Source organism: Aphis gossypii, chromosome 2, assembly GCF_020184175.1.
Source record: "Aphis gossypii isolate Hap1 chromosome 2, ASM2018417v2, whole genome shotgun sequence".
Taxonomy (NCBI): domain Eukaryota; kingdom Metazoa; phylum Arthropoda; class Insecta; order Hemiptera; family Aphididae; genus Aphis; species Aphis gossypii.
Genome location: NC_065531.1, coordinates 1,421,170 through 1,446,091, shown reverse-complemented (window position 1 = coordinate 1,446,091; position 24,922 = coordinate 1,421,170). Strand labels below are relative to the sequence as shown.

The following is a 24,922-nucleotide window of genomic DNA, read 5'->3' as shown; positions in this document are numbered from 1 at the left end:
TAAAGTTAATTAAAGAAAAAATTGTTTTATATAAATTTTTACAGGTGAGTGATGGCTAAACAGTTATTGCGATTGTTGATAACTGGACGACTCATTGATTAAAACATCTACATAAAAATAAATCAGTACTTTAGGAATACTTAAAATAGTATTGAATAAGGATGTATAGAGAATTCTTAGAAAAACAATGTACAAAGATACTTGAGAGTTGAGACTATTAATAGGAAGGAAATTAGCTGAAAAATAATTGGAAGAAAGATTAGAAATATATTATAGAAATAAATCGTAGGTAAGTGTTTACTCTTCTTGTACTTACATTTGATTTTTTTAGATTCTGAACGGAGTGATGAATGTATTGATTTTACAATGATGTATGTTTTAGATTCTGAACGAAGTGATGAATGTATTGATTTTACAATGGTGTGTGTTTTTTTTTTTTTTTTTTTTTTGTTTTTGTGTCTGTGTACAGCATAACTAGTCGAAATAATGCTCCAATTTCAAACAATGGGGGTGGTTTCCGATGTAAAAGTGAATATCCTTGGTGCATTATAGAGGTAAAAAGTTAACATTTTCCAACACTTTTCAAAAAAATCGAGAAAAACAAAAAAAAAATGGCGGAAAAACGGCAATTTTTACGCAAAACCAGTTTTCGACCAAATCGATTTTTTTTTATGGTTGTAATTCAAAAACTAATCACTGAAAATACTTGAAATTTTGACCAAATGTTAATGTCAGTGGTATCCGTATATAGTTAAATTTTCAAAAAATTTTGACTTTTTTTGAGTTATTTATAGACCACTGAATTTTTCGATTTTTTTGAGAAATTTTTTTTAAAGTGTCGATAAAAAATTTTTGGATGACCAAAAAGTTTTGAAAATTTAATACAAGGTTCCTTATGAGTTGTTTTTAATGTAGCTAAAAAAAAATTAAAAATCGTTAGTCACAATATTTTTTTATAAGCGTTTTTAGTTCAAATTTTTACGAAATCTGTCGAAAACGCGAAAATTTGCAAGTAATTTTGAAGTTGAAAAATCATAAAATTTTTTTCTTTTATAATTAAGTTTTGAAAATTTGGTACAAAGTTCTCCATACATTTTTCTTCAAATATCTGTAAAAAAAACTCTACCGGATTCAGACAAAAAAATTTTATGAGTGTTTGAAATTTAAATTTTTACAAAAACCGCGTTAAATAACAGTTTAGGCTCAAACGATTTTTGATATTTGTTATTATTCAAAAAGTATAAGTCGTAGATACTTGAAAATTTTACCAGTTATTAAGATTCGCGTTTTCTTTACGTGATTTAAATTTCAAAATATTTTGACTTTTTTTGAGCTATTTATAGACAACTGAAATTTTCAATTTTTCTGAAAAAATATTTTTGAAGTGTCGATAAAATTTTTTTGGCCCTATCAAAATACTTGAAAATTGTATACAAAGTTCCTCATATGTTATTCTTATAGTGATTAAAAAATTATAAGAATACATAGGCACAATTTTTTTTTATTAGCATTTGAAGTTCAAATATTGACAAAAATTCGTCAAAACCATGAATATTTGCAAATTATTTTGTAGGTATATTTCATAAAAATTTTTGTATAAGTAGCTAAGAGTTGAAAATTTAATACAAGGTTTTTCATAAGTTTAACTTACAATTATTATAAAAGAACTTAAATTTTGTTGTATTCAGGCCATTAAAACATAAACCACCTTCTTCACCAACCACTAGAAATTATATCCTAGGCTGACAAATCATCTTCGTTCAGAATCGTTTTTCGCTTACAATGATAACTATCATTGGATTCAAATTTAACACTCCTATAATATATAATAATGATCCGTACGGCACCTAATGTACAGCAGAGCGGTACTCACTTGCCCGCTTTTTTTAATATAACCTTAGTGTTATTCTTTTTTTTAAGTATTTTAAATTATTTTTATTATGTCCGGTAATCTTTTTAATTCACAAGATGAACGCCGAGTACATATAACTGGTAATTTGATCGTTCCCATAATTTTTAACAAGGTTAAATTTCAAATTGAATTTTATATGACGGGGTGTGTGATTACAGTACATCAGTAATACTTACGAGTACTATGTACAATACTATACTGCCAATTAAACAAATACAAATTTAATGTAATTAATTATTGACTATTGGATCGAAATTACTTTTAGTAATAATTTTTACCAATGATAATATATTAATTTAATTGTTAAACTAGGATCGTGCGGCGTTATAAGTAGGCTACTAAAGGTACACTATCTTCGTTGCATAATTATTATTATTTTATTATTATGTTGCATATTTTGTATATTTTATCGTCAATTATAATTACTAGTATTTATAACCAATGATAATATGATAATATGTATACTCTATTAGAATTAACAATATTAATAGTGTAATAATATTTATAACTGGTCTTCTATATAAGTATTTTTTCTTATTTAATCGGGTACATCGCAGACCAAATTATAAATCCGTTTGGTACAACCTAAAATCTACAGCTATTCATATTAAATTATTATTTGCATTAAATTAATATTTATAAAATAATATTTGTAAGACAGTTTTATTTATTATATGTAATCCTTAGAAAGTTGTACATATATGTAGTCGTTACATTAGTTACAAATGAAAGAATTTATTTTTAAATATTTATTATTCATCTAAATACATTAAAATTAAAAGTATTTGTAAAAATATTTTTTATTATTATTTGATTTCTCATAACGCAACACCATGGCCATCATGTCCATACAAAGGATCCCTTCACGGAGTGTTATATAAAAAAAAACCTGGTCAAGGGGGTACCGCTCTGCTATACATTTGGTCACTATTATTTATGTGTTAGATTTGAATCCAATAAAAGGTATCATTGTATACGAAAAACGATTCTGAACGTAGATGATTTGTCAGCCTAGGATATATTTTCCAGTGATGCGGGAAGTGAAAAAGGCAATTTATGTTTTAATGATCTGAATACCCCAAAATTCAAGTTCTTTTACAATTATTGTAAGCGAAACTTATGAAAAATCTTGTATTAAATTTTTAACTATTAGCTACTTACATAAAATTATTTATAAATTATAACTTCATAATAATTTGTAAATATTAATGATTTTTACAAATTCTGTCAATAATTGAACTTCAAACTCAAAATTGTGCCTATGTATTCTTATAATTTTTGAATCACTATAAGAACAACTTATGAGAAACTTTGTATCAAATTTTCAAATATTGGGTATACTAACCTATGGTTATTGGGTACTCAAAATGTTTTCATTGACACTTCAAAAAAAAAAAAATACTTAGAAAAATCGAAAATTTCAGTATAAATTCTTGTTATTTTGTATACTTTGTTCTTCATTTTACAGATATACATTTATGACTAGACGTTATTTTTATATGTATATCTATCTGTTTAACATTAATATAAGATATTTAGAAATTGATAAATAATATTCGGATGTGATGTATAGAAAAAAGAGTTGAATTTTGAATGAAAGCTTTCACAAAATCTATGTGGCTAATATTTGCTTGTATACGCAAATATATCTGCACAGCATATGTGACAAATATATTAGATTTATCATGTCAATTTACGCTTACCTACTATTTGCTACTATACAATAAGACGCAATTGGAGCACAGAAAAGGTAGGAAGAAAATCTTTTACCTGTGTCCGGGACGCAATCGACGAACTCCACTATAAATAGCTCAAAAAAGTCAACATATTTTTAAAATTTAACTTTTTATAGAAAACAGTAATATAAAATTTTGATGAAAATGTCTAGTCTTTACGGTGATTAGTTTTTGAATTAAATTACAACTGTATAAAAAAATCATTTTATTTTTAAAACTACTGGAAAAGTTTTACTTTTGATCTCTTTAATGCACCTAGAACATACACTTTGCCATTGGAAACCACCCCCGAAGTATTAATTTGACAAGTTATAGTGTACACAGATACAAACACATCATTGTAAAATCAATAAATTTATCACTTCGTTCAGAATAAAAATTAGTATTTTATTTACGTTAATTTTTAAGTATTTAAAGTCTTTATTAATAGATTTATTAATTTATGGTTTTTCAATCATACATTTTACTCCAGAAGTCTAATAGAAATAAACTTTCTTATAATTCGATAAAACCAATAGGCAATATCTGTTGTATATGACACGCTTGTGCTGCCGTGACAAGAGCGTGTCATATACATGCTTTTACAGACATAATATGTCCGTTAATATTTACCTGCATGTAATAATTGTGGAGTCAAAATCCAAGCGAACGCATGAGAATATGAAACTTTTATTTCTATCAATCAATCAATGTACTTAAGTATACTTAATTTTTCACTGTAAAAAGAGACAGCTGAAATAATTAAATTTTATTTTCAAATTCTAAAATGTTTATGGTATTTGTTCAAAATACCAACACTATAATAAATATTTCTAAATATATACATTACTAATAATATTATTATTATTTGTCAAAACTCACAACGTCATCAAGGATAGAAACAAAAATTATACCCCGATAGTATCTAATAAGTTATGAAATAAAATCAACCGAATTAAATGTATAATATATCTATATTTAAATATCACAATAATGATTAATTAGAACAAGAAATATGTAAATATGATATTCAAATTTTTAAATTTTGGTTTTATAATAAATAAACACAATTATTATTATACTTAGTACATTACAGATAAAAAATACAGAAGTGAAAAAAAACACATTAAGTCTACAAATTATATTATGATTAATTCATTAATAAAAAATTCAATTAATCCCCTAAGTCTAAAAATTAAAAAAAATATGAATTTAAATAACTAGATAGATAACATAATATAGGTGTACACCAAAAATATTACCTGTCATTAAATGAAATGTATATGTTGCACTAACCGGGCAACATTATATTTTAATCGGTCATAAATTTGTTAAAGGCCTTGCTCGCTTCTTCGTGGGCCTTACGGATGGCTTCAAGCGATGGCCTGGGATGGACGGGTGTCATCAACGTATCATTGTTGCAGATTGGCCGTCTCGGTTGGATGTTACCGTACGGATTCACCATGCAGTCCATGTTCGTTGATGCAGACGGAGATGAGCAGTAGCTGTTCTCGACAACTTTGGGTTTGACCGGCCGTAGAGCTAACCGAAAGCGACGAGCTATGTTTGACCAGAAAAATCCTATTGCAAGTTATATAAACGTTATAGATTTTAAATTTTAACTATCAAACGCCAAAATGATTTATATTTTTCATTTTCAGTAAATTATCGGAAAAAATAACGAAAGAACAAATTAAGTTCCGTTCAATTCATCTTGACATACCTACATGCAGCAACCGTTAACAATTATAAGATATTGTATACTATTCAAAATTTATTTCTAAATTATAATAATTGAACGAGAAACCATTTTTTTTTTTTTAAAAAAATCGTAACAATTGCCGAATATCAATATGAACTGTACGGCTTATATTTAATTTTTTTTTATAACTTAACAAAAAGTGATTAGTACATTTATCCATAAAACACATATGAAGAAAATCCAACTTATTTCATATTCCTCTTTATAAAAACAATTATACTTTCACCTCATTTTGAGCAAACATTGACGAAACGTACAAAGGAATAATATCAATTTTTTTTTTTCATGTTGTGTAATGCATTCAAACAGAATTCGTGTATTGCTTTAAATGTATATGTACCTACTCTAATTGTTTAAATAAATGTTTTGAATTATTTAGTCATTTTTTTTGGTTGTTACTATTACTATTATTATTATATTTATTAATTTTGTTATACATGTAAGTATGTAATATATATATGTATGTATGCTATTTAAATTTTATCACTCTATTAAGTTAAACAGAAAATGTTCACACATTTATTTTGTAGTTTCCTAAAAGGACAAGGGTTTTAAAAGCCATACTTATTATGTATAAATAAATTAATGTGCATACCTTTTTGTGTTGAACCATCGTCTGACGACATGCGCTTTACACTTCTACTGTTATATGGCGGCTTGCCGTTGACAGGACTGTCTGAGAGCGTTTGCAACGGCTTGTCCGGGAGCATTTGTAACGGCGTGTCTGAAAGCATTTGTAACGGCGTGTCTGAAAGTATTTGTAACGGCGTGTCTGAGAGCTTTTGTAGCGACGGTGTGTCGGGAAACTTTTGTGTTGGCGTCTGCATCGGCGTTTGATAAAAGCTCGGTGGGCTGCCTACCGACGAAACGACTACCGACCACTCAACAGGGGTGACCGCAGACTCGGCGACGTCCGTGGACGTGGTGTGCGGTGTGCTCGGCGGTGGCGCTGGAACCGCGGGACTGCTTTCAGCCACTGGCCGAAGATGTCTGATGGTCGTGAGGCTAGATCGACGGGCTTTGAGTATGTTCCGAGCGCATGTCTTGATCATCACCGAACGCTGTTCCGCGGTCCAGCGCTGTTCCTCGGTCCGGCGCAGCTCTTCGGCACTGCGAAGCTCTTCAGTCCGACGCAGCTCCTCGACCCGCCGGTGATGACGCTGTTCCATAATTCGCAAGCCGCTACTGATGGACTGAGTTGCGGTCGGGGTGATGGCCACGTGCAACCTCTTCCGACTGTTGTTAGGGGATCGGCCAGCGGGATGAACCGTTTTCTGTTTTCCTGGCTGTTGCAGCATTTGCGACGATCGGAAGCGGCGCCTGATCACCGGCCCTCCTGGAACCGCGACATGTACGCGCCGCTCATGCTGAACCCTGTGTTTAGTGCAGCAGAAAACGCGGGAACACGTTGGACACCGGACATACCGCAAATGCTTTAAACACAGTGTCGACCATCATAAATATACAGTATTATTATTTACATTTCATTTATAATAAAGTGTAAGTAACTTTGAAATTTTTAAAGAACTCCTCTTTTCACCACAAAATGTAATTATAGACATTATTTTTATTCGAGTACTAACGTTGAGTGCAATTCGAATTTACACATAATGATCACTTAAAATTCCAAAAATCCTAATGACCTAATCTAACCTTTTTTATTACACCTTAACATTCAATTCTATAAAATAATTATATTACAAACTGGTAGATGCGTGGTGTTTGTCATAAAATGTATTTAATTTATGTACGTATCAGTCGTACATAAATAAGACTCGAGTATCTGAATATACCTATCTAAATAATCTTGAACTAAAATTATTAATTGAACAGAACTATGACTTATTTTTATTATTCTCAAGTTTTTCAATTCTAAAAAAATTTGTACGAATACGAATTGTTCCTGACTTTGAACATATATATAATGAATAAATACATACCATTATATAGTACATTATAGTACATAATATATTTAATTGAAAGTACACTGAACGAAAATTCATTAGTAAATTCAATAATGCTTATTTTTCATTTATTAATAAATATAGTAGTGTGTATATTAAAATAATAATTATTTTTTTAGTCTGAAAAATATATTCTTGAGTTAAGAAAGTTTATAAGTAAAATCAATAAATACTATCTGTAGAATACACTCAAAGATTAATTTAGAAAGAAACACATTGAAATAATAAACAGTTTATTAAATGTATAAAAAAGCATTTTTAAATCAAATTGTTTTTTTTAAATTTTATACAACAGTCAACAAAATTATGTTTTATAGAATCAACAAAATTCTTAGTTATTTTAACAACATTTTGATCAACGCTATATAAATATTAGTTCAACAAAAAAATTATTAAATCATATAGTTTATCAATTCTAATTTTAACGAATATCTAATCTTAAATCAATAATCATTTTGTTGATCGAATGTTGAATGATTAATATTGCTAATTTGATCTATATTTTTGCTAAATATATTGGTATTTTTTGTTCAATGTATAATAGATTTTAAATTATTTTTATCAATAATGTAGATAAAATATTCATAAATGCCCCGAGTTCAGCTATAAACGTACAATGATTTGAATGATTATATCTAAAAATCAACCACCTCATTTTTATTATTTATTAGACCTTCGATACGATACCTAAAATAATAGCTAGAATAAAACTATGATTCTTAAAAAAACAAATTTTACTCATTATTATAAAAGATATGGTGTAAAGATGTAAAGTTTGAATTATTAGAGTACGTAAAAGCAATTTTCTATGAATAAAAATGAAATTAAATCATTTAACACATAACTTATTAATTATTCAATAGTATGTAGTGTCATAGTATACCTATAGTATACATTGTATCATACACAATATTTCCTAATGTCTGTTGGTAATTACTAATTTATATACCTATATAATATTTTTAATTTTTTACTTACATCGAACACTCGATCCATGCTATACCAAAACCAATTGAATAATTATAAATGCTTCACGATTGATTTGATGTACAATATAATATTATGTATCACAATAATCCGTTTGATCAATCGATATCGTAGTGATGTATCGAGATGTAGTGTGAACTGTATGTCATGATTAGACTCATGTCATTAAATTTCGCGTAAGTACCTAACGCCGTGACAACATACTGAGCACTGCCGTAATAACGATACGTGATAAGATTTATATTATACAATGTTATAATATTATTGCCGGTAATCGATTCGTTGATCCCACTACAGTCTAGAGGTCTAATTCTAACTACAAACGCGTACAACGTGTTCATACTACTTAGGGTATTACCAATCGATCGACAAAATATCTAAAACCGTTTGTGGCCGATAAACTACGTTATCTCTGAGAATGGTAACCGATATAATATATTATATTATTATTTTATTAAATCGATTATTAACTTTAGTTAGTCCAGAATGAACAAATCAGTAAGTTTGTACTCGTATCTTCTATTTTAATTTCTTATATGTCACGCATTTCGCATAAAACCAAAAACAAGAATGACTTAAACCTCTCCACCAATTTTTCTAATAAATTAGTAAATATGTCTTATCTTAGATTTTTAATAGGATGCCATCCGCACGTGTTATTGTCTTCGTGACTTATAAATAAACATGCAAAATACCAAATTTGTATTCGGCAATTCCGATGCAGTATAGTAATCTTCAGGCTTCAGTATTTAGATCAGAGGTTGGCAATGGGCGGCCCTAGGAGAGAAAAAAATTAACCGCCAAAAATATATATTTTTTTAATGCTAGTTTTCCGTATATAATTTATATATATATATATATGATTAATTTTATGATGTATTTGCGGAGATAAGGATAGTGTTCATCACTTAGATCATAAACGATATATGATCTATAAGGTTCATCATTTATCGCTGTTTACAATAATATTACCTATGATAACACAACAATAATTGTTGAACAATTATTAACTATAATATTTAAGTTTCTTCTGACTTTCGAATATTTTTTTTTAAATTATCTGAACCACCATAGAATTAACTAATTGTTGACCCCTGATTTAAATTCATTATCTTTTGTGAGTTTTCACGCAATTTTAATTTTCAAGTGATTTATGATAAGTAATGTTTAAAACTTTAAACTATAATAGTTTAAATATATTATATAATAATATCATAAAAAATCGACGAATAAACATAGGTAAATACTTTAAGTAAACGTTGGTGAAAGAAAAAATAGTATATGTCATATGTGTCTTCTGCAAAAAGGATATTTAAGTCTTGGATGAATTGTAGCCCTCCTTTATGTGTTATATACCGCAAACGTATTCTATACGAATGAAATAATTGATTTTCAGACTTTGTCATACAATGTACAATTTATTTCTTCTGTAAAATGCAGATTAAGCTACTTGGTGAACTTTTCGATTTTACCTCTAATTAAGAAATCGATAATTTCTGATTTCACCACTCGACCGTCACACATATAAAATTTTCACGTCGGATCGTCATCTAATAACACCAATTTCGTAACGTTTCCGTTATTGCATTAGCTTTTTGATATGGAATTGGATAAACATGTTCAATATCATTTTCGGTGGCTCTTTTAGCTCTTTGTAGAAGCTTAGCGAACAGTTTTCCGATGAAACGATGAATAAAAACGAAATATCTTACTGTTACTTATCAGAGAGCTGTTCTTTCAGGTTAACTGAACCCTTTATCTGAATTTCCTTCATATAACTAGGTACCTACAGTAAGTTTCAAATAAAATTTAAAATCCCTAACGGAAAAAATAATTCATGACGAAAATAACATATACAATATACATTGTGTAGGTAATTAATGTATAATATGTATTTTTCTATCCCTTGCATGATGCAAATAGCTCGTAATCAGATTAATATTATAAATTATAATATATACCTATATACCAGTTTTTTCATGACGAGTTGATAAGGATATTGTACTCTGACTGCAGTTATTGGCTATTGCATTCAACGGTGAGAAAGCCGGTGATGATGGTACGTCATCGCTAGAGCGTGGTGTTCAGATTAGCTCTAACTTGTTACTACGGGGTTGATTTATTTTATATTTATACAACTGAACCACATCGTATGGCCGTGAGGACGCTCGCGGTAGTTAACGTCATCTCAGCCGTACGGCAGACCTATTTTCTTTGAAATTAGTGTATCATTATAATAGGTAACTATTAAAAAGACTAACAGTATACTCATAAAAACCCCATTGATTCATTGTGCGTTCTTGGCCAAACGGCCATTGACCAAACAGGATCAGTTCAGACGTATCTAACTAACCGCAACCGATACCGTCCTTACCAACAAATTTTATTTATTTTTCACAACCCACCTGTTTTTAGTCACCCAGGCTCCGTGAAAATCATAATATTATATTAAATCGACGTTATTGTAAGTCCGAGGTCCCCATAATAAAATGATTTGAAACGCATATTATTTTAGAATTGTACATAGGCCAACACAAACTAGTAGCAATAAGTGATCATTACTCATTAGTATGTTAAGATCGGTAGTTACAGAAAGATTCACTTGTTTTCATTATACTATTGCACGACTGATTTAAACGTCTTTTTAATATAATTACCTAGTTAGGTATCTACTATCTACTTTATGCGCTCTAACAAGAAAAATATTTCATTTATTTATAAAATTATTAATAAATGCATCTAAATCGTGGCTTCGTAAAACACTAGAGGTCTAAAGATATCATATTCTTTCTTAAAACTATGAGGTTTGTAAGGTACTGGTTATTAATCGTAAACAATTTTAAAATTTTACCACCGGGGGAATTTGCCCATTATGCCTCGCATTAAACACACCTAGGATATTACATAATATTATAAATAAAATAAAATATAATTGTAAACGACAATAATTGTTGACTATAATAATTTATTATGCTATGTGTTATCGTTGTTATCCTTTTCCATCACGATTATAGCCACAGTGCCACACATATATATATATTTATATATCCGTGGTTATAGCCGTAGTTTCGTACAAATATCTTAAATAGGAATTAATATTCTATATAGATTAATTAAATTAAAATAAATGTCTTGATTACCATGGTTATGTTTGTTTTCCGTCTTGCTAAAATATTAGGTACCATTTAGGGTCATGGATATACTATACATTTTATAATTTTACTATGTCTATGTAAAACAGTTATTAAATATTACTTTAAATTTTCATTGAACAATTAATATTTAAAAACATTTTTGAAACTCATAGTTTTCTAAAAATGTATTTCTTACAACAATTTTTTTTTATGTAGTTATACTAAATCATGGCTAATCATTTTAAGAAAATGAAACTTATAGAAGAAGAAATGTACAAGTAATTTCCATTTTTAGATATATATCTATGTGTATAGGTACAGCTTGATATTTATATTTTTAAAACTTGCTTATAAAGAGTGATAGCCATTAAGATTTAGCCATTGGATTATTTTTAAAAACTATAAACTAATTTACTTACTCGTATTGCAGGACGTAAGTAGATGTTTCTAGAAAATAGAATATAATTTAAATAGGAATATAATAATATCGTGAATATGAATTATCAAAAATTTTTTTACGATTTATACATTTTGATCTATAGTGATACTAGCTAATTATAGGTAATTAATAATAAATACGTATGTATGTTAATATAGGTATTATTATTTATTATCACTTTTTACAAGTAGATAAATATTTGAATTTTAATTAAATTTTATCTGCTTGATGATCATGAAAACATCCTTACTATAAAATTATATATCCTAAATCAATACTGTATCTAAAGTTTAATCAAGGAGAGGGGTAGTTTAAAAATTGTAATTCAGCTTGAAGTATTAGGAGTAGCTTCCTTTCCCCACTAACGCAATCAACAATATTTTTTTCATTATAAAATTAATTAATTATTACATATTTATCAATATATTGAATTTTAAATGTTCATTTAGATTTGAACAAGATATTGGTATGAACAATGATGATTATAAAACTAAAAATTGTTTTAAAAAAATTAAAATTCATCGTCATCATTTTCAAAAATCTCCCTTGGATATTGCATTGTATAAGGAAATTAATTCATTATTACAAAATCAATGCGTGTCAACTTCAATTTCTAAGTAAGACAATATAAGTACTTACTTTCTTATATAACACTTATACATAATATATTATTTATTATACACCTATCATCTATATTAAATTGTAAAGCGCATGTAAACAGTAATATTCATCATTGGTTGTCCATTTTTGTAAGTAAATACCTTACATTTTATGTTTAGAACAAAAAATAAGTCTTTGATAGGTAAAAGTGAATTAAATAGCAAAGCACACATAGCTATTGCAGCTGCTGGGTGTGCCTCGTCGTCTTCCAAAATACACAGTACGAAACAAAAAAAATTTTATCGTAAAGCCGCTGGAAAAATTTGGTACGATCCAACTTTGGAACAATGGCCAAATGGTGAGCATATTTTAATTAGATTTTGTTATTTTTATACTAAATTAATAACAATCATTATTATTATTTAATTTATAATTATTATTTATTGGCGAAGGTAAACACATGCATGTATTATATATAATATTAAATAAAAAATTCTGGTTATTACTTTTTGTTGGGCTAATGGGCTCAAAACAAGACTGGGTTCTACTTCTCAAATGTTAAATAATAAATATGTTTATGTGAAGAACACTTTTTATGGACATAAAATATAAATATATTCACTTATACTGAGTTAGTTTTTAATTTGATCTTCCCTAGTTCCTTACTATTATTTTTAGGTTATTTATAACTATGGGCGCTAGTAGGTAACATTTTAGGGAGGGTCAAAATAAAAAATTCTCAAATATAAAATAATAAAGATTTAATGTTATTTTCTCATATAAATGTAAATGCATGTTATACTTGTATTGTTATATACATAGGTAGGTAGAGGTATAGGTAAGGTAGGCGTCATCGGTTCAAACACAAAAAAAGGTATACATAGTTAATTAAAAATAATTTTTATGAATATAGAAAAAAAAGATTTCAAAAAATAATTTACCTTTAAAATTAGGTAAGTATTTTCATTGAACTAAAAGTTCAAAATATTTTTTTTCTGGAAGAGGGGAGGGGTAAATGCCCTATCATCCCCCCCAAAGGGTGCCAATGCACATAACTCATCGGCCATCATCAAATGCATAAGCAAATATTATTTTTGTATTTGTATCCACTTATTGTATCTATATCAAAGGTTCTCTACCTTTTTGGTTGCTATACGGACCACTTGAAGAACTTTCGATACGTCACGACTCATAGACCATTTCAATTATATTCTTTATTTTTCTTATACATAATAATCAATTTTTTTTCTCACATTTTAGAATTTAGATTATGGATAAATAAAAAATTATGAAATTCCTTGCAACAGGCTTTTAATAATGTGTATAATTAATCATTTTTTATTTAAGTTTAAAATGATTAACAATTTAACGCAAATTACTATTCTAAAAAAATGTACCTAACCTGCCGATATAATCAAATACAAACAAGATAAAAATTATCGACTGAAATAATAAAATAACTTTCACTGTATAATATAAACCTATAAATAAACAACGTACTATACACTATTTAGTATTTGTGTTATGCCTTAAAGAAAAATGAAATAGGTATTTAAAATATTTTTAATTTTTTTAAGTATGGCTCGCCGCTCACGGACCATAGATTGAGAACCTATGATGTATATAATTAGAAATAATAAATAAACCACTTTATAATTACCTTATTAGTTATCAGTAGTAAATACTTGTAAAATATTTATTTTCACATATTATGATAACTATTAAGCGAGATAAATATAATATAAAATTATCACACAGATGATTTTCGTTTATTCGTGGGGAATTTGGGAAGAGAAGTTAATGATAATATGTTGAGTATACCATTTATGAAGTATCCTTCATTCATCAAAGCTCATGTAGTAAAAAATCGTGAGACTAGTATGTCGCGTGGTTGCTACGGATTCGTATCGTTTGGAAATTCTGTGGATTATTTACGAGCTATCAAAGAATTACATGGTAAAAAATAAAAATAGAAAATTAATAGAAAATAGAAAAGTCAAATTAGAAAAAATAATTATGTCTAATGTTTAATGTTTATAATATAATATTATAAACTATCTGTGTTTATTATATAGTTATTATAATATACTCAAAGGCGTAACTGAAAAAAAATTTCTGAGGGGGGTCCAATATTTTTTTTAAATATCTAGATACAGAACACTTGTTATAATTATCTATAATTTACGTTAAATATTTCTTTCAACAATTTTGAGAGAAGGAGGAGTCCGGACCCCTGGACCCCCCAGTTAGGCCTTGGTTCTTCCTACTAATACTATAAAAGTTTAAATTTATAATATACATATAAATATATACCTAGTAAATAGTAATATTAAGATTAGATCATCATTAAGAATTTAAGAATAGGCGAAGTTAAGTAAATAATATAACTTAAAATTTATGATTTCAGGAAAATATGTCGGAAGTCGCCCAATGAAAATCGAAAAAAGTAATTGGAAAAAAAGAAATACTGATGTTGAATAATATTTAGCTACTCAATTATTAATTTTTTTCGTATAGCACAGTATATATACTTGCTATACTTAAACGTTACACGGTTACGTCTAATTAAAAATATTATACCTATAAAAAAGTTAAACCCTTTCTAAAAATACACAAACAATACCTTTCTTTTTAATTTATCTAAAATACGTTAATTTTACAATCTGTACAACATAAATACAGTAATATATGAACAATAAGTAAATATGATATGCGAAGGAATCCGGAGATAAAGTTGGTGGGGAAATCGCTCAGTGGTTGGTAATCCAGCAAGGAGTAAGGACAAACAGTACCTATGCGCGGAATTTTAACTGCAGAGATTAGAAATATAAGTAGGTAGAAGACAGTGACGTAGCGAGCGGGTAGGCCTGGTAGTCCCAGGCCTACTCACTTTTCTCCGCCCAAAAAATGTTTTATATCATACTAAATGTGTAGTCTATAAAACTAATATTGGTAGGTACTATTTTAAAATAAATATTCATAATATACATAATTTATAAATGTATAATATACGATATTCTGTTATTTTTTTTATTCAATTCAAATATTCATTGATAATACCTAATCATTACATCAAAATATTGGGCTTACCCACGAAAAAGCGTCTAGTTACGCCACTGGCAGAAGAATAGTATATTTATTGATTGATTATATTTAGGTATTATAGGTATATAATATATATATATATATATGAAGGCTGTAACTGAACAAATTTCAGGGGGGTCCAACATTTTTTTAAATATTATACAGATACTAAACACTTGTCATTTTTACGTTAATTATATAAAATTTGATTATTATCATTATTGAAAACATAAGTCATCATTATGATATTCAATTACATAATAGTTAATTATTTAATAATAGAAAAATATTTCTACTTTTAAAAATTCCGGGAAGGGATGGTCCGGACCCCTGGATCCTCCCCACAATTACGGCCTTGATGTTTATTAACTCCTAACGGCCTAACGGAGTGTTTAAAAAGTAAAAATTATAATGTTTTAGATATTTTTCAATCTTATGCTATAATTCTCATCGACAACACCTACTCTATTTATAAAGCAAATTAAAAGACTATAAATACTCATATTATTATTGATATTATTAGGTAATATTGTAAAAATTATTATTATAATTAGGGCTGAAAACAATTAAGCAAAAGTTATAAAAATAGATACAAATTAATACAGTATAGTACTACTAATCACTAATGGTCAAAGAATAATAAGGAGTGTGTTTAATCCTGTTTCAATTCTTCTTTTAAGTACCTACTTACCTATTTAATTTCAAGTACCTATATAAATGGGTTTAGCTGTACATGTTGTAAAAAAATTGAAAAACTGTTATGAATGAAAAAATCGCTATAAGTCCGCGCCCCGCGGCTGTTAACGGGCGAACCGTTTCGTGTGTAACTACTAACTAGCTTAATGTTGTTTAGTTATATACATTTAGTATTAAGCATAAAAGATTTATGAAGGTAGAACTTAATAGATCTTGTGTATAACGTAGGCAGTAAAATACTAATATCTCATAAACCATAACGGCAATAACAATATAAATCTCAAAATGCTACTTATAATTTGTAAACATGATGTACAATAATACTTATCCGTTAAATTAAGTAAACTAATAACTGGGTGTTTAGTTAGTCAGTAAGTATATTATAGTATTGTCACAGAGATTAGATGTGTACCTACTAAGCCACTAAGGAGTGTAAATACTAAATACTGTCAATCTATCGTGTTACAAATACTAATAACTTTATAATTAGGTAAGTTATTTTATTTCAATACCTACCCAATTTTATTTTATTTAATTCTTAAAATATTTACATTCCAAACAGTCACAACTCTCAATGTTAGTGATACTCATACTCCTCTGCATAGTGCAGTAATGCAGTAATAATTAATATTACTCAAATCTCCGTGCAGTATTCAGTGATGGTAAGTACTAAGTAGTAACATAGTAACATTCTGCACTTCTGCAGTAGGTACATACTTACACCTATCAAATATTAAATGAACAACTAACTATAAATTATTATAAAATTTGAATGAAAAATTATGAATTTTCCTACTTAACGTTTTCATTAAAACTATTCAAAATTTCAAAATCGCAGATAAAGAATATAGATAATTATTTTATTAATTTTTTATCTATATCTATGCGAAAAACCTTAGGGCTTAGATCATAATAATATATATTATACATATATATTATTATATTATATAAGCTTAAAACTCACAGTATGATAAGTATGATAAGAAAAATGATAAAACGAGTAAATAATATGATAAGGCATAAGCGGTGAATTTGTGAATGGTGATTGAAAAGTGCAAATTCAGGTTTAAGTTTGTCATTTAATTAGCCACGTTATATAATTTAATATAAAAACACATAAATGTCAATATGTCATGAATTGTTATTCATTATAGTAACAACTGTTAACTTAAACACTGGTTTTCAATTATTTACATAGATTTTAATGTATATGTATTTTGTAATACTACCCATCTATTACTATTTGTATTTGAAATATTGTTGAGAAATAGTTACATATCATGATTTAAAGAACGCTTAAAAATAAAAATGAACTTTAAAAAAAGGTTTATTTTATTACTTCTGTTTATAGTTTTAATTATATGTTTTATTTTGTATTCTCTTTTGGAGAATCAAAATCTTTACTCAGTAAGTTTAAAATAGTTCATAAATTGTTTTATTGAATACCTATTAGTTATATTTAATTTATAAACATGATATTTTAGCAGTTTGAAACAGTGAAAACTCCAGTTTCTTACTCAGAAAAGTTACAATTACAGTCAAATAAATTCAATAAACAAAATATAAACAATTTGGAAAACATTGATAAAAATGATGAACCTGCAGAAACACCTAGTTTATTTGTGGTAAAGTTTAATTATTACAGACATAGGATAATTATTAAAGGATCTATTAAATATTGTAGATATTACATTATAGCTGTAGTTATATTTTTCAATAATATCTTAACATTTAATTATATGGTTTCAGTCTACAATACAAAATAATTTGGAAGAAACTTATGTATCAAGTGGAATATGTGATCCAAACATTAATGTAAGTACTTATTATTCATTTTAAACTTATTTAGTTTACAATAATCCAATATGTTACAAATTAATTTTTAAAATTTTAAATAATACTTTGGCCATAAAACAGTAATACAAACTGTATGCATTCTTTATTTGGTTATCATTTATAAAACATTTACTTGCTTAAGTAAACTGTGTTACCTCCAGTGACGTATTTACGGGGGTGGTGTAAGGGGTTTCCACCCCCCCCCCTAAAACCAAAATATTTTATATAATGGTTAGGGCAAAATAAAAACGAAGTACTAATATTTCGTAATTTGTATCATAAATATAATATAAAACCCCCCCAGAAAAAAATCGTATCTACACCACTGGTTACCTCAGATTTAAATTTGTATTTTTAATCATTTTTTTTATTTAAAATATTCACATGAATATGTTGTCAAATTTTTCTTGGAAACTAACTTAAAGAATTGATGTAAAATATGTAATACATTGTTTTAAATTGATACAGTTTTTTATATTGTTCAATTATCTAAAGTAAATACTAGATTATTTTCTTAGGGTAAATTATTCATGCTGTATAAAACATAATTATTAAAAAAATTTAAAGAAGGCCCTTTGTAAATTTGTGATGCAATAAATATTTTAATAAATTTAGAACTTTTTATAACATTTATTTAAATTAACATTGTATTTAAAATCACCATAGATTTTAGTTGCGAACTTACAAACAATATTAGCAATAATAATTGTTGAATATTTTGCATTGTTAAAATAAGCATGATGTTATTTTAAAATAAATGAAGACTTATGTATTTTTTACTTTACTTTATAATATTCATTTATCTATATAAATTTAAGAACTTTAAATTTTGAATTTTAAACTAATGATGAAGTTTAATTTTTAGATGTGGGATTTATATGATAAACTACAATTCGATAATATAGATGGAGGTGCATGGAAACAAGGTTGGGATATCCAAATAACGAAAGGACGATGGAATGCAAATAATAAGTTAAGAGTATTCATTGTGCCTCACTCGCATAATGATCCTGGATGGAAACGAACCTTTGAAGAGTACTATCGTAGTGATACAAAGAATATATTAGACAATATGGTGATTAAATTATCAGAAGACAGCAGACGTAAGTTCATATGGGCGGAGATGTCATATTTATCATTGTGGTGGAATGATATTGATCAAAGTACACAAACTAAAGTGAAGAAGTATAAATTAACATTTTTAACTTATTATTTTAAATACTTTTGTTTATAAAATATATGGTTTTGTATGTATAGATTGATTGACAATGGGCAATTGGAAATAGTCACTGGTGGGTGGGTAATGACGGATGAAGCAAACGCCCATTATTCATCAATGATCACTCAACTTACAAATGGACACCAGTGGTTACTAAGAAATTTAAATATTACTGCCAAGTGAGATTTAATTCTTTCAGAAGCTATTAATAATTTAACGTGGTGATAAAATTTTAACTTATTTTAACATCTCGATAAAAAAAATTATTTTAATCACTATCATTATTATTATTATTTATACAGTTATAGTTGGTGTATTGATCCTTTTGGTGTTTCTTCAACTATGCCATATATTTTGAATAGGATGAAATTTTCTAGTTTGGTTATTCAACGAACTCATTATTCCATTAAAAAGTATTTAGCAAAACAAAAACAATTGGAATTTCGCTGGAGACAACATTGGGGTACCAATACATTAATACATTAATATTAATAAAAATGCTTTTATTTTAAAAAGACTTTTACTTTATCTGTAGAATAGCATAATGATTTGTTCTTATTTTAATTCTCATCCTTATTTAGATACAGAATGCAACAGCGATAAAAATGAACTGTTTACACACATGATGCCATTTTACAATTATGACATTCCTCATACCTGTGGTCCAGATCCAAGTGTTTGCTGTCAATTTGATTTTAAAAGATTTTCTATTTTTGGGTTAACTTGTCCTTGGAGGACATTTCCAGTACCAATTACTTCATCAAATGTCAAGCAAAGGTTAAACATTACATTTTAGATAAAAAAATTTCTTTAATATTTGTTTGAATTATTTATTTATAGGGCATTAATGTTATTGGATCAATACAAAAAGAAAGCAGAGTTATATAAAACAAATGTATTACTCGTTCCTTTGGGGGATGATTTTAGATATACTTCAGCCAGAGAATGGGATTTTCAAATGAATAATTATCAGAAATTATTTGATTATATCAATAGCAATAGTGACTCACTATATACAGAGGTTATTATTTTGAATAGAATACAGTTATATATATTTTTGATTCTAATAGGTAGTTAATTATTTTTTTAATTATCAGGCATCATTTGGTACATTAAGTGATTATTTCAAAGCTATACAAGTGTCATCTAATTATAAGAATTTTCCAACATTGACTGGTGATTTCTTTACTTATGCAGATAAAGATCAAGATTACTGGAGTGGATATTTTACTTCCAGACCTTTTTACAAATGTATGGATCGAGAACTAGTTGCTAAACTAAGGTATGTTTACAATGTGTAATATAAATTTTATTTTTAAACATATATTGTGTTTTCTAAGAGATATCAGATATGACAATCTTACATTAAAATTAAATTCAAATATTTCAGATCACTGTGGTGCATTCAGTATATGTATCATTAATCTATAGATCTAAAATAGTGCCATAAATAATAGAACATTCATTTCGTCTAATATGTATATTTATCTTTTAGAGCAACAGAAATTTTATATTCTCTAGTATGGCTCAGTGCACCTTCAGATTTGACTTCCTGGTTATGGAAACCAAATTCTCAGTTGTATTATTATTTACAAGCTGCAAGAGACGCTCATAGTTTGTTTCAACATCACGATGGAATCACAGGAACAGCAAAAGATGCTGTAGTAAATGACTATGCAAAAAAGTAAACTAATACTAATAGTTTATAACAAAAATAAATATTAAACAATTATTGTGATTTCAGGATGTTGGATTCATTAAATAATTTAAATCATATCATTCAACACTGTATATATTTTCTGTTAAATCAAAAAAAGGTTATTTTTTTATATGTAAACAAATATTGTTATCAGGACCGTATTTAGACTTCTAGAAGATCTAAACAAATATAAGTAGTCCTTCTAGAACTTAAATAATTTTACTCACTTAACTTAACATCGAGATAACCTTAGATAAAATAACTAGTTTCTAAATTTGTTTTATTAAATTAGGTAACAAGTTTAATAAGTTCATGATGACAATTCCATTACTATTATTGAGAATCTTAGTTTAAAATAATTCTCAACAAATGCTAGTTACTTTTCATAAAATTGTATTATTTAGATAAATAAGTATTTACTTTGCTTTACCAAGGCTTGATTAAAACACATTTTATATTTGAAAATGCAGAGGCTTAACAATCAACTTAGTACTTGGAGCTGCTGCTTATGATGATTACCTATATCCGGTCCTGATACATATTATGTATTCTGATGAGCTTGTTTGTATTTATTGTTTTTAAAACATGAAATATTTATTATCCTTTAGGAGCAATATGTATTTGATACAAGCAATAAATACTTTGATGTAGATCGTTCAAGAGTCTATACAAATAGTATTGCACAATATCGTGTTTTACAGTTTTCTAATACTCAAGATTCACAGAGTGTTATTGTATTCAACCCTTTAACATCAGTTATCAGAAATGAAATAATTACTTTAGTTGTGGCAAGTGAAAATATAAAGGTTAGTTCTGAAAAATAAGTCTATTTGTAATGAAAAATGTCCAAAATAAACACTAATATTCATAAAAAAAAAAAAAAACAAAACAATAATTGGTTAATGAATTGATAAATACTCAGATTATGATCTGTGATCACATTAAAACAGAAATATTTTATTACAGTATAACAATATATATAATATTAATAATAATGTATGTATGAAAAAAATTATTTGATTTAATTGCATATTAAGAATTAAAGTGGTTTATCATTTAAATACAGTATGGTAATTGCATTCAATTTTATATGTTAAACAATGCAGGTAGTCGATCCACAAGGTGTTGAAATTTTATTTCAAGTTGATTCTACCTGTAATCTTCTAGATACACAGTCAATGACACCATGTTTTCAACTACACTTTATTGCTGAACTTGGTCCTTTGGAAATTAAAAAATATAGTATCATCAAACTGCCCACAGACGATAGTACCAAGTAAATTAGATTTATATTACTCTTCATTTTAAGAATTTTTTGTTTAGATAATGTATTAGATGTAGAATACTTTTTTTTTCTTATTCGAAGTGTCAAATATTGATATTATTTATTTATAATTTTTAGAAAATATATGTCACTAATCAGTGTTTACAACCCTAAAATCGATGATGTTTTGGACCCTAGAATAGATATTAAAACTAGTGATTTTGAAGAATTTTCAATTCAAAATAAAAAAATTATTGCATCATTTGGTCGAAATGGTATGTTACGCAATATTACCCTTAAGTCTTCTGGAAAACAATACCCCGTTTCATTGAAATTTGTGCAGTAAGTACATTTACAGTGACTTATGTTATTGGATTTTGAATTTATTTGAAAAACTACATCATTATTTTCAGATACAATGCAGCTTATGGTCCAGACATGAGTGGTGCTTATTTATTCATGCCATCAGGAGATGCTGTTGATGCTCATGCCACAGAGAATGAACCCACAATTTATGTAATAAAAGGACATATTTTGTCACAAGTAGTTATTCAGTATAGTAATGTAAAACACTCAGTACTCCTCCACCATACAAAAGGTAATTTCTCATTATAATATATACTTGACTTTTTAACTCAAAAAGTTTAAAATGTACTTTTTACTATATCACTTATTAATTACCCAAGTAGTGCACTGAGTGTATATAAACAATCAAATTTAATGGATTGTAATCAAGAGTCAATGTCTTTAATTTAATTAAAACATCATAACTTAAAATGAAATACAATATATTTCACAAATAAGAAATCATATAAATGGTGCTTGAGGTTAAGCCATGGATTATTGATTACTTCAAGAAAATAACCCAATAACTCACGTTTGTAATCTATGGAAATATATATATATTAAATTGCATCATCTGCTGAGCTTGCAAGGATCATAAAAATTTATTTTCGCATTTATAGAATACAAAATTTGCATTTATATTTGCATGGTTCTTACATATTTTAAAATAATTTTAATAAATGTGACCAAATCACTACAATATATTGTTAAAGAATAATATATTTTAACAATTGGTAATTTTTTATCTTAGATGCTAGTTATGTTGAAATACGAAATTTGGTTGATATTAGACAACAAATGAATTATGAACTTTCAATGAGAGTTACCACAGCAGTGAATAATGATAATGTTTTCTACACAGACTTAAATGGATTCCAAGTAATAACAATGCATTTAAGATTGATTTATTTATTCTGTTGATTTATTGTGAAAAATATATTGTTATTAGATGACTAGGAGAAAACATTATAGCAAACTACCAATTCAAGGGAACTTTTATCCAATGTCTAGTGCAATGTATATAGAAGATGACATTACTAGAGTTTCATTATTATCAGTCCAACCTTTAGGTGCGTCTTCATTATATAAAGGCCAAATGGAGGTAATAATATCACTAATATCATATTTTAAAAAGTGTTAATTAAATTTTAAAAAAATAAATAAATAATTGAATTTAATTGTTATCTATTTGATAGGTCATACAGGATCGTAGATTGCGACAAGACGATAATCGTGGGTTGGGCCAAGGGGTTTTGGATAATGTTCCCACTTTGACATTGTTCAGATTAATTGTTGAAGAAAACATCGGCAACTGTCAAGTAAATATAGTTTCTTATAAAGGTGTTTAGTTATACTATTTTTATGTACAATGTAGATGGATGTACCACAACTAACAGCACTCGGAATGACATCAATGTCAACCATGTTGTATCCTCTTGTGCAGTTAATTGATACATCGAGATTTGATCACCTTGAAGACACATATGTTAATAACAAGTTGGCATTATTACCAAGGGACGTTCACTTAGTTACAGCTTCAATGATTATTCAGCATTCAGAGCCGGCTGTAGGTTTGGTTTTTCATAGAACCCAGACAACTCAATGTTACGGTTTTAAGGAAGCTAATTTGGATGATGGTCCAAATGCAGTAAGTGATTGTTTTTCTTTATTTTATTTTGAAAACATTTTATACATCATTTTTAATAATAACTTGTAGATCGACCTTAAACCACTTGCATCTTCTTCAACTGAAAACATAACCATTTATGAATCTTCACTATCTTTTGTGCACATTGGACCAAAAGTAAATGTCCAAAAACCACAATTAATGGAACCAATGGAACTAAAAGGATATGTGATAAAAAAGTAATAACCATTTCAAACAATGTCATATAATTTTATCTCAAGGCAATGGTTCTCTCCAGCTATAACTAGGAGGCTGTGTAAAATTGTATGCACAAACCTTTTAAGTTAATATTATCCAAATTAACTAATAATAATGTGATATTTAGTGTTTATTGTTATTTTATCAAAATTTATTTTGTGAATATTATTATTATTATATAATAAAATCTCCACATAACAAACTTGCTTTTAACAAAATATTTTTGAGAACTATAACCAAATTAGAACTAAATTAATTTTATTCTATTCTACTTAAAACATCACTTGCATGTTACACTTATAATATGGAAGTATTGTACTTTTAATTATTAGGTATCAAACTATTTAAGAAAAAAAAACTCCAAGATCACAGTTTTGTTTA

General features: G+C 27.3%; 3 protein-coding genes and 1 long non-coding RNA gene across 7 annotated transcripts in view; 3 read left to right on the top strand and 1 right to left on the bottom strand.

The window, feature by feature from the left end:
- Window positions 1-5,086, top strand: part of LOC126549959 (uncharacterized) — a 29,716-nt gene extending 24,630 nt beyond the window's left edge. The window contains exons 2-3 of the long non-coding RNA XR_007603936.1: window positions 45-289; window positions 4,965-5,086. This is a non-coding gene — a long non-coding RNA (uncharacterized LOC126549959). The remainder of the gene's footprint in view (window positions 1-44; window positions 290-4,964) is intronic.
- Window positions 4,583-8,622, bottom strand: LOC114131681 (uncharacterized). Its single transcript, XM_027996975.2, has 3 exons — window positions 8,332-8,622; window positions 5,985-6,822; window positions 4,583-5,208 (listed from the first exon to the last, which is right to left on the bottom strand). Exons 1-3 carry the CDS (start codon window positions 8,347-8,349, stop codon window positions 4,940-4,942), a joined length of 1,125 nt encoding a protein of 374 aa, XP_027852776.1. The 5' UTR covers window positions 8,350-8,622; the 3' UTR covers window positions 4,583-4,939.
- Window positions 8,623-11,541: 2,919 nt separating this feature from the next.
- Window positions 11,542-15,148, top strand: LOC114131650 (RNA-binding protein 42-like). Of its 3 annotated transcripts, none has more exons than XM_050200510.1 (5): window positions 11,542-11,746; window positions 12,363-12,530; window positions 12,693-12,871; window positions 14,272-14,469; window positions 14,921-15,148. In XM_050200510.1, the coding sequence occupies exons 1-5, from the start codon at window positions 11,703-11,705 to the stop codon at window positions 14,992-14,994; spliced, it is 663 nt and encodes a 220-aa protein (XP_050056467.1). In that variant the 5' UTR covers window positions 11,542-11,702; the 3' UTR covers window positions 14,995-15,148. The 3 variants fall into 3 exon arrangements, with proteins under 3 accessions (XP_050056467.1, XP_050056466.1, XP_050056468.1); XM_050200509.1 differs by having other exon boundaries at window positions 11,543-11,752; XM_050200511.1 differs by lacking the exon at window positions 11,542-11,746 and adding an exon at window positions 11,808-11,907.
- A 2,175-nt stretch (window positions 15,149-17,323) lies between these two features.
- Window positions 17,324-24,743, top strand: LOC114131656 (alpha-mannosidase 2). Of its 2 annotated transcripts, none has more exons than XM_027996935.2 (20): window positions 17,324-17,700; window positions 17,781-17,918; window positions 18,043-18,108; window positions 18,995-19,314; window positions 19,387-19,527; window positions 19,651-19,811; window positions 19,930-20,125; window positions 20,189-20,369; window positions 20,446-20,630; window positions 20,844-21,032; window positions 21,093-21,165; window positions 21,656-21,853; window positions 22,154-22,323; window positions 22,450-22,653; window positions 22,725-22,909; window positions 23,408-23,535; window positions 23,606-23,758; window positions 23,853-23,975; window positions 24,032-24,304; window positions 24,374-24,743. In XM_027996935.2, the coding sequence occupies exons 1-20, from the start codon at window positions 17,602-17,604 to the stop codon at window positions 24,524-24,526; spliced, it is 3,336 nt and encodes a 1,111-aa protein (XP_027852736.1). In that variant the 5' UTR covers window positions 17,324-17,601; the 3' UTR covers window positions 24,527-24,743. The 2 variants fall into 2 exon arrangements, with proteins under 2 accessions (XP_027852736.1, XP_027852735.1); XM_027996934.2 differs by having other exon boundaries at window positions 17,778-17,918.
- The last annotated feature ends 179 nt before the right edge of the window (window positions 24,744-24,922 follow it).

Excerpts from the sequence above, each read along its gene's own strand:
- LOC114131681 (XM_027996975.2), bottom strand. Across the intron at positions 5,209-5,984 it reads CGATGGTTCAACACAAAAAG|GATTTTTCTGGTCAAACATA; the intron begins GTATGCACATTA and ends AACTTGCAATAG.
- LOC114131650 (XM_050200509.1), top strand. The coding sequence starts at position 11,703 with ATGGCTAATCATTTTAAGAAAATGAAACTTATAGAAGAAGAAATGTAC. Across the intron at positions 12,531-12,692 it reads GTGTCAACTTCAATTTCTAA|AACAAAAAATAAGTCTTTGA; the intron begins GTAAGACAATAT and ends TTTTATGTTTAG. Across the intron at positions 12,872-14,271 it reads TTTGGAACAATGGCCAAATG|ATGATTTTCGTTTATTCGTG; the intron begins GTGAGCATATTT and ends ATTATCACACAG.
- LOC114131656 (XM_027996934.2), top strand. The coding sequence starts at position 17,602 with ATGAACTTTAAAAAAAGGTTTATTTTATTACTTCTGTTTATAGTTTTA. Across the intron at positions 19,315-19,386 it reads ACACAAACTAAAGTGAAGAA|ATTGATTGACAATGGGCAAT; the intron begins GTATAAATTAAC and ends TTGTATGTATAG. Across the intron at positions 20,370-20,445 it reads GTGACTCACTATATACAGAG|GCATCATTTGGTACATTAAG; the intron begins GTTATTATTTTG and ends TTTAATTATCAG.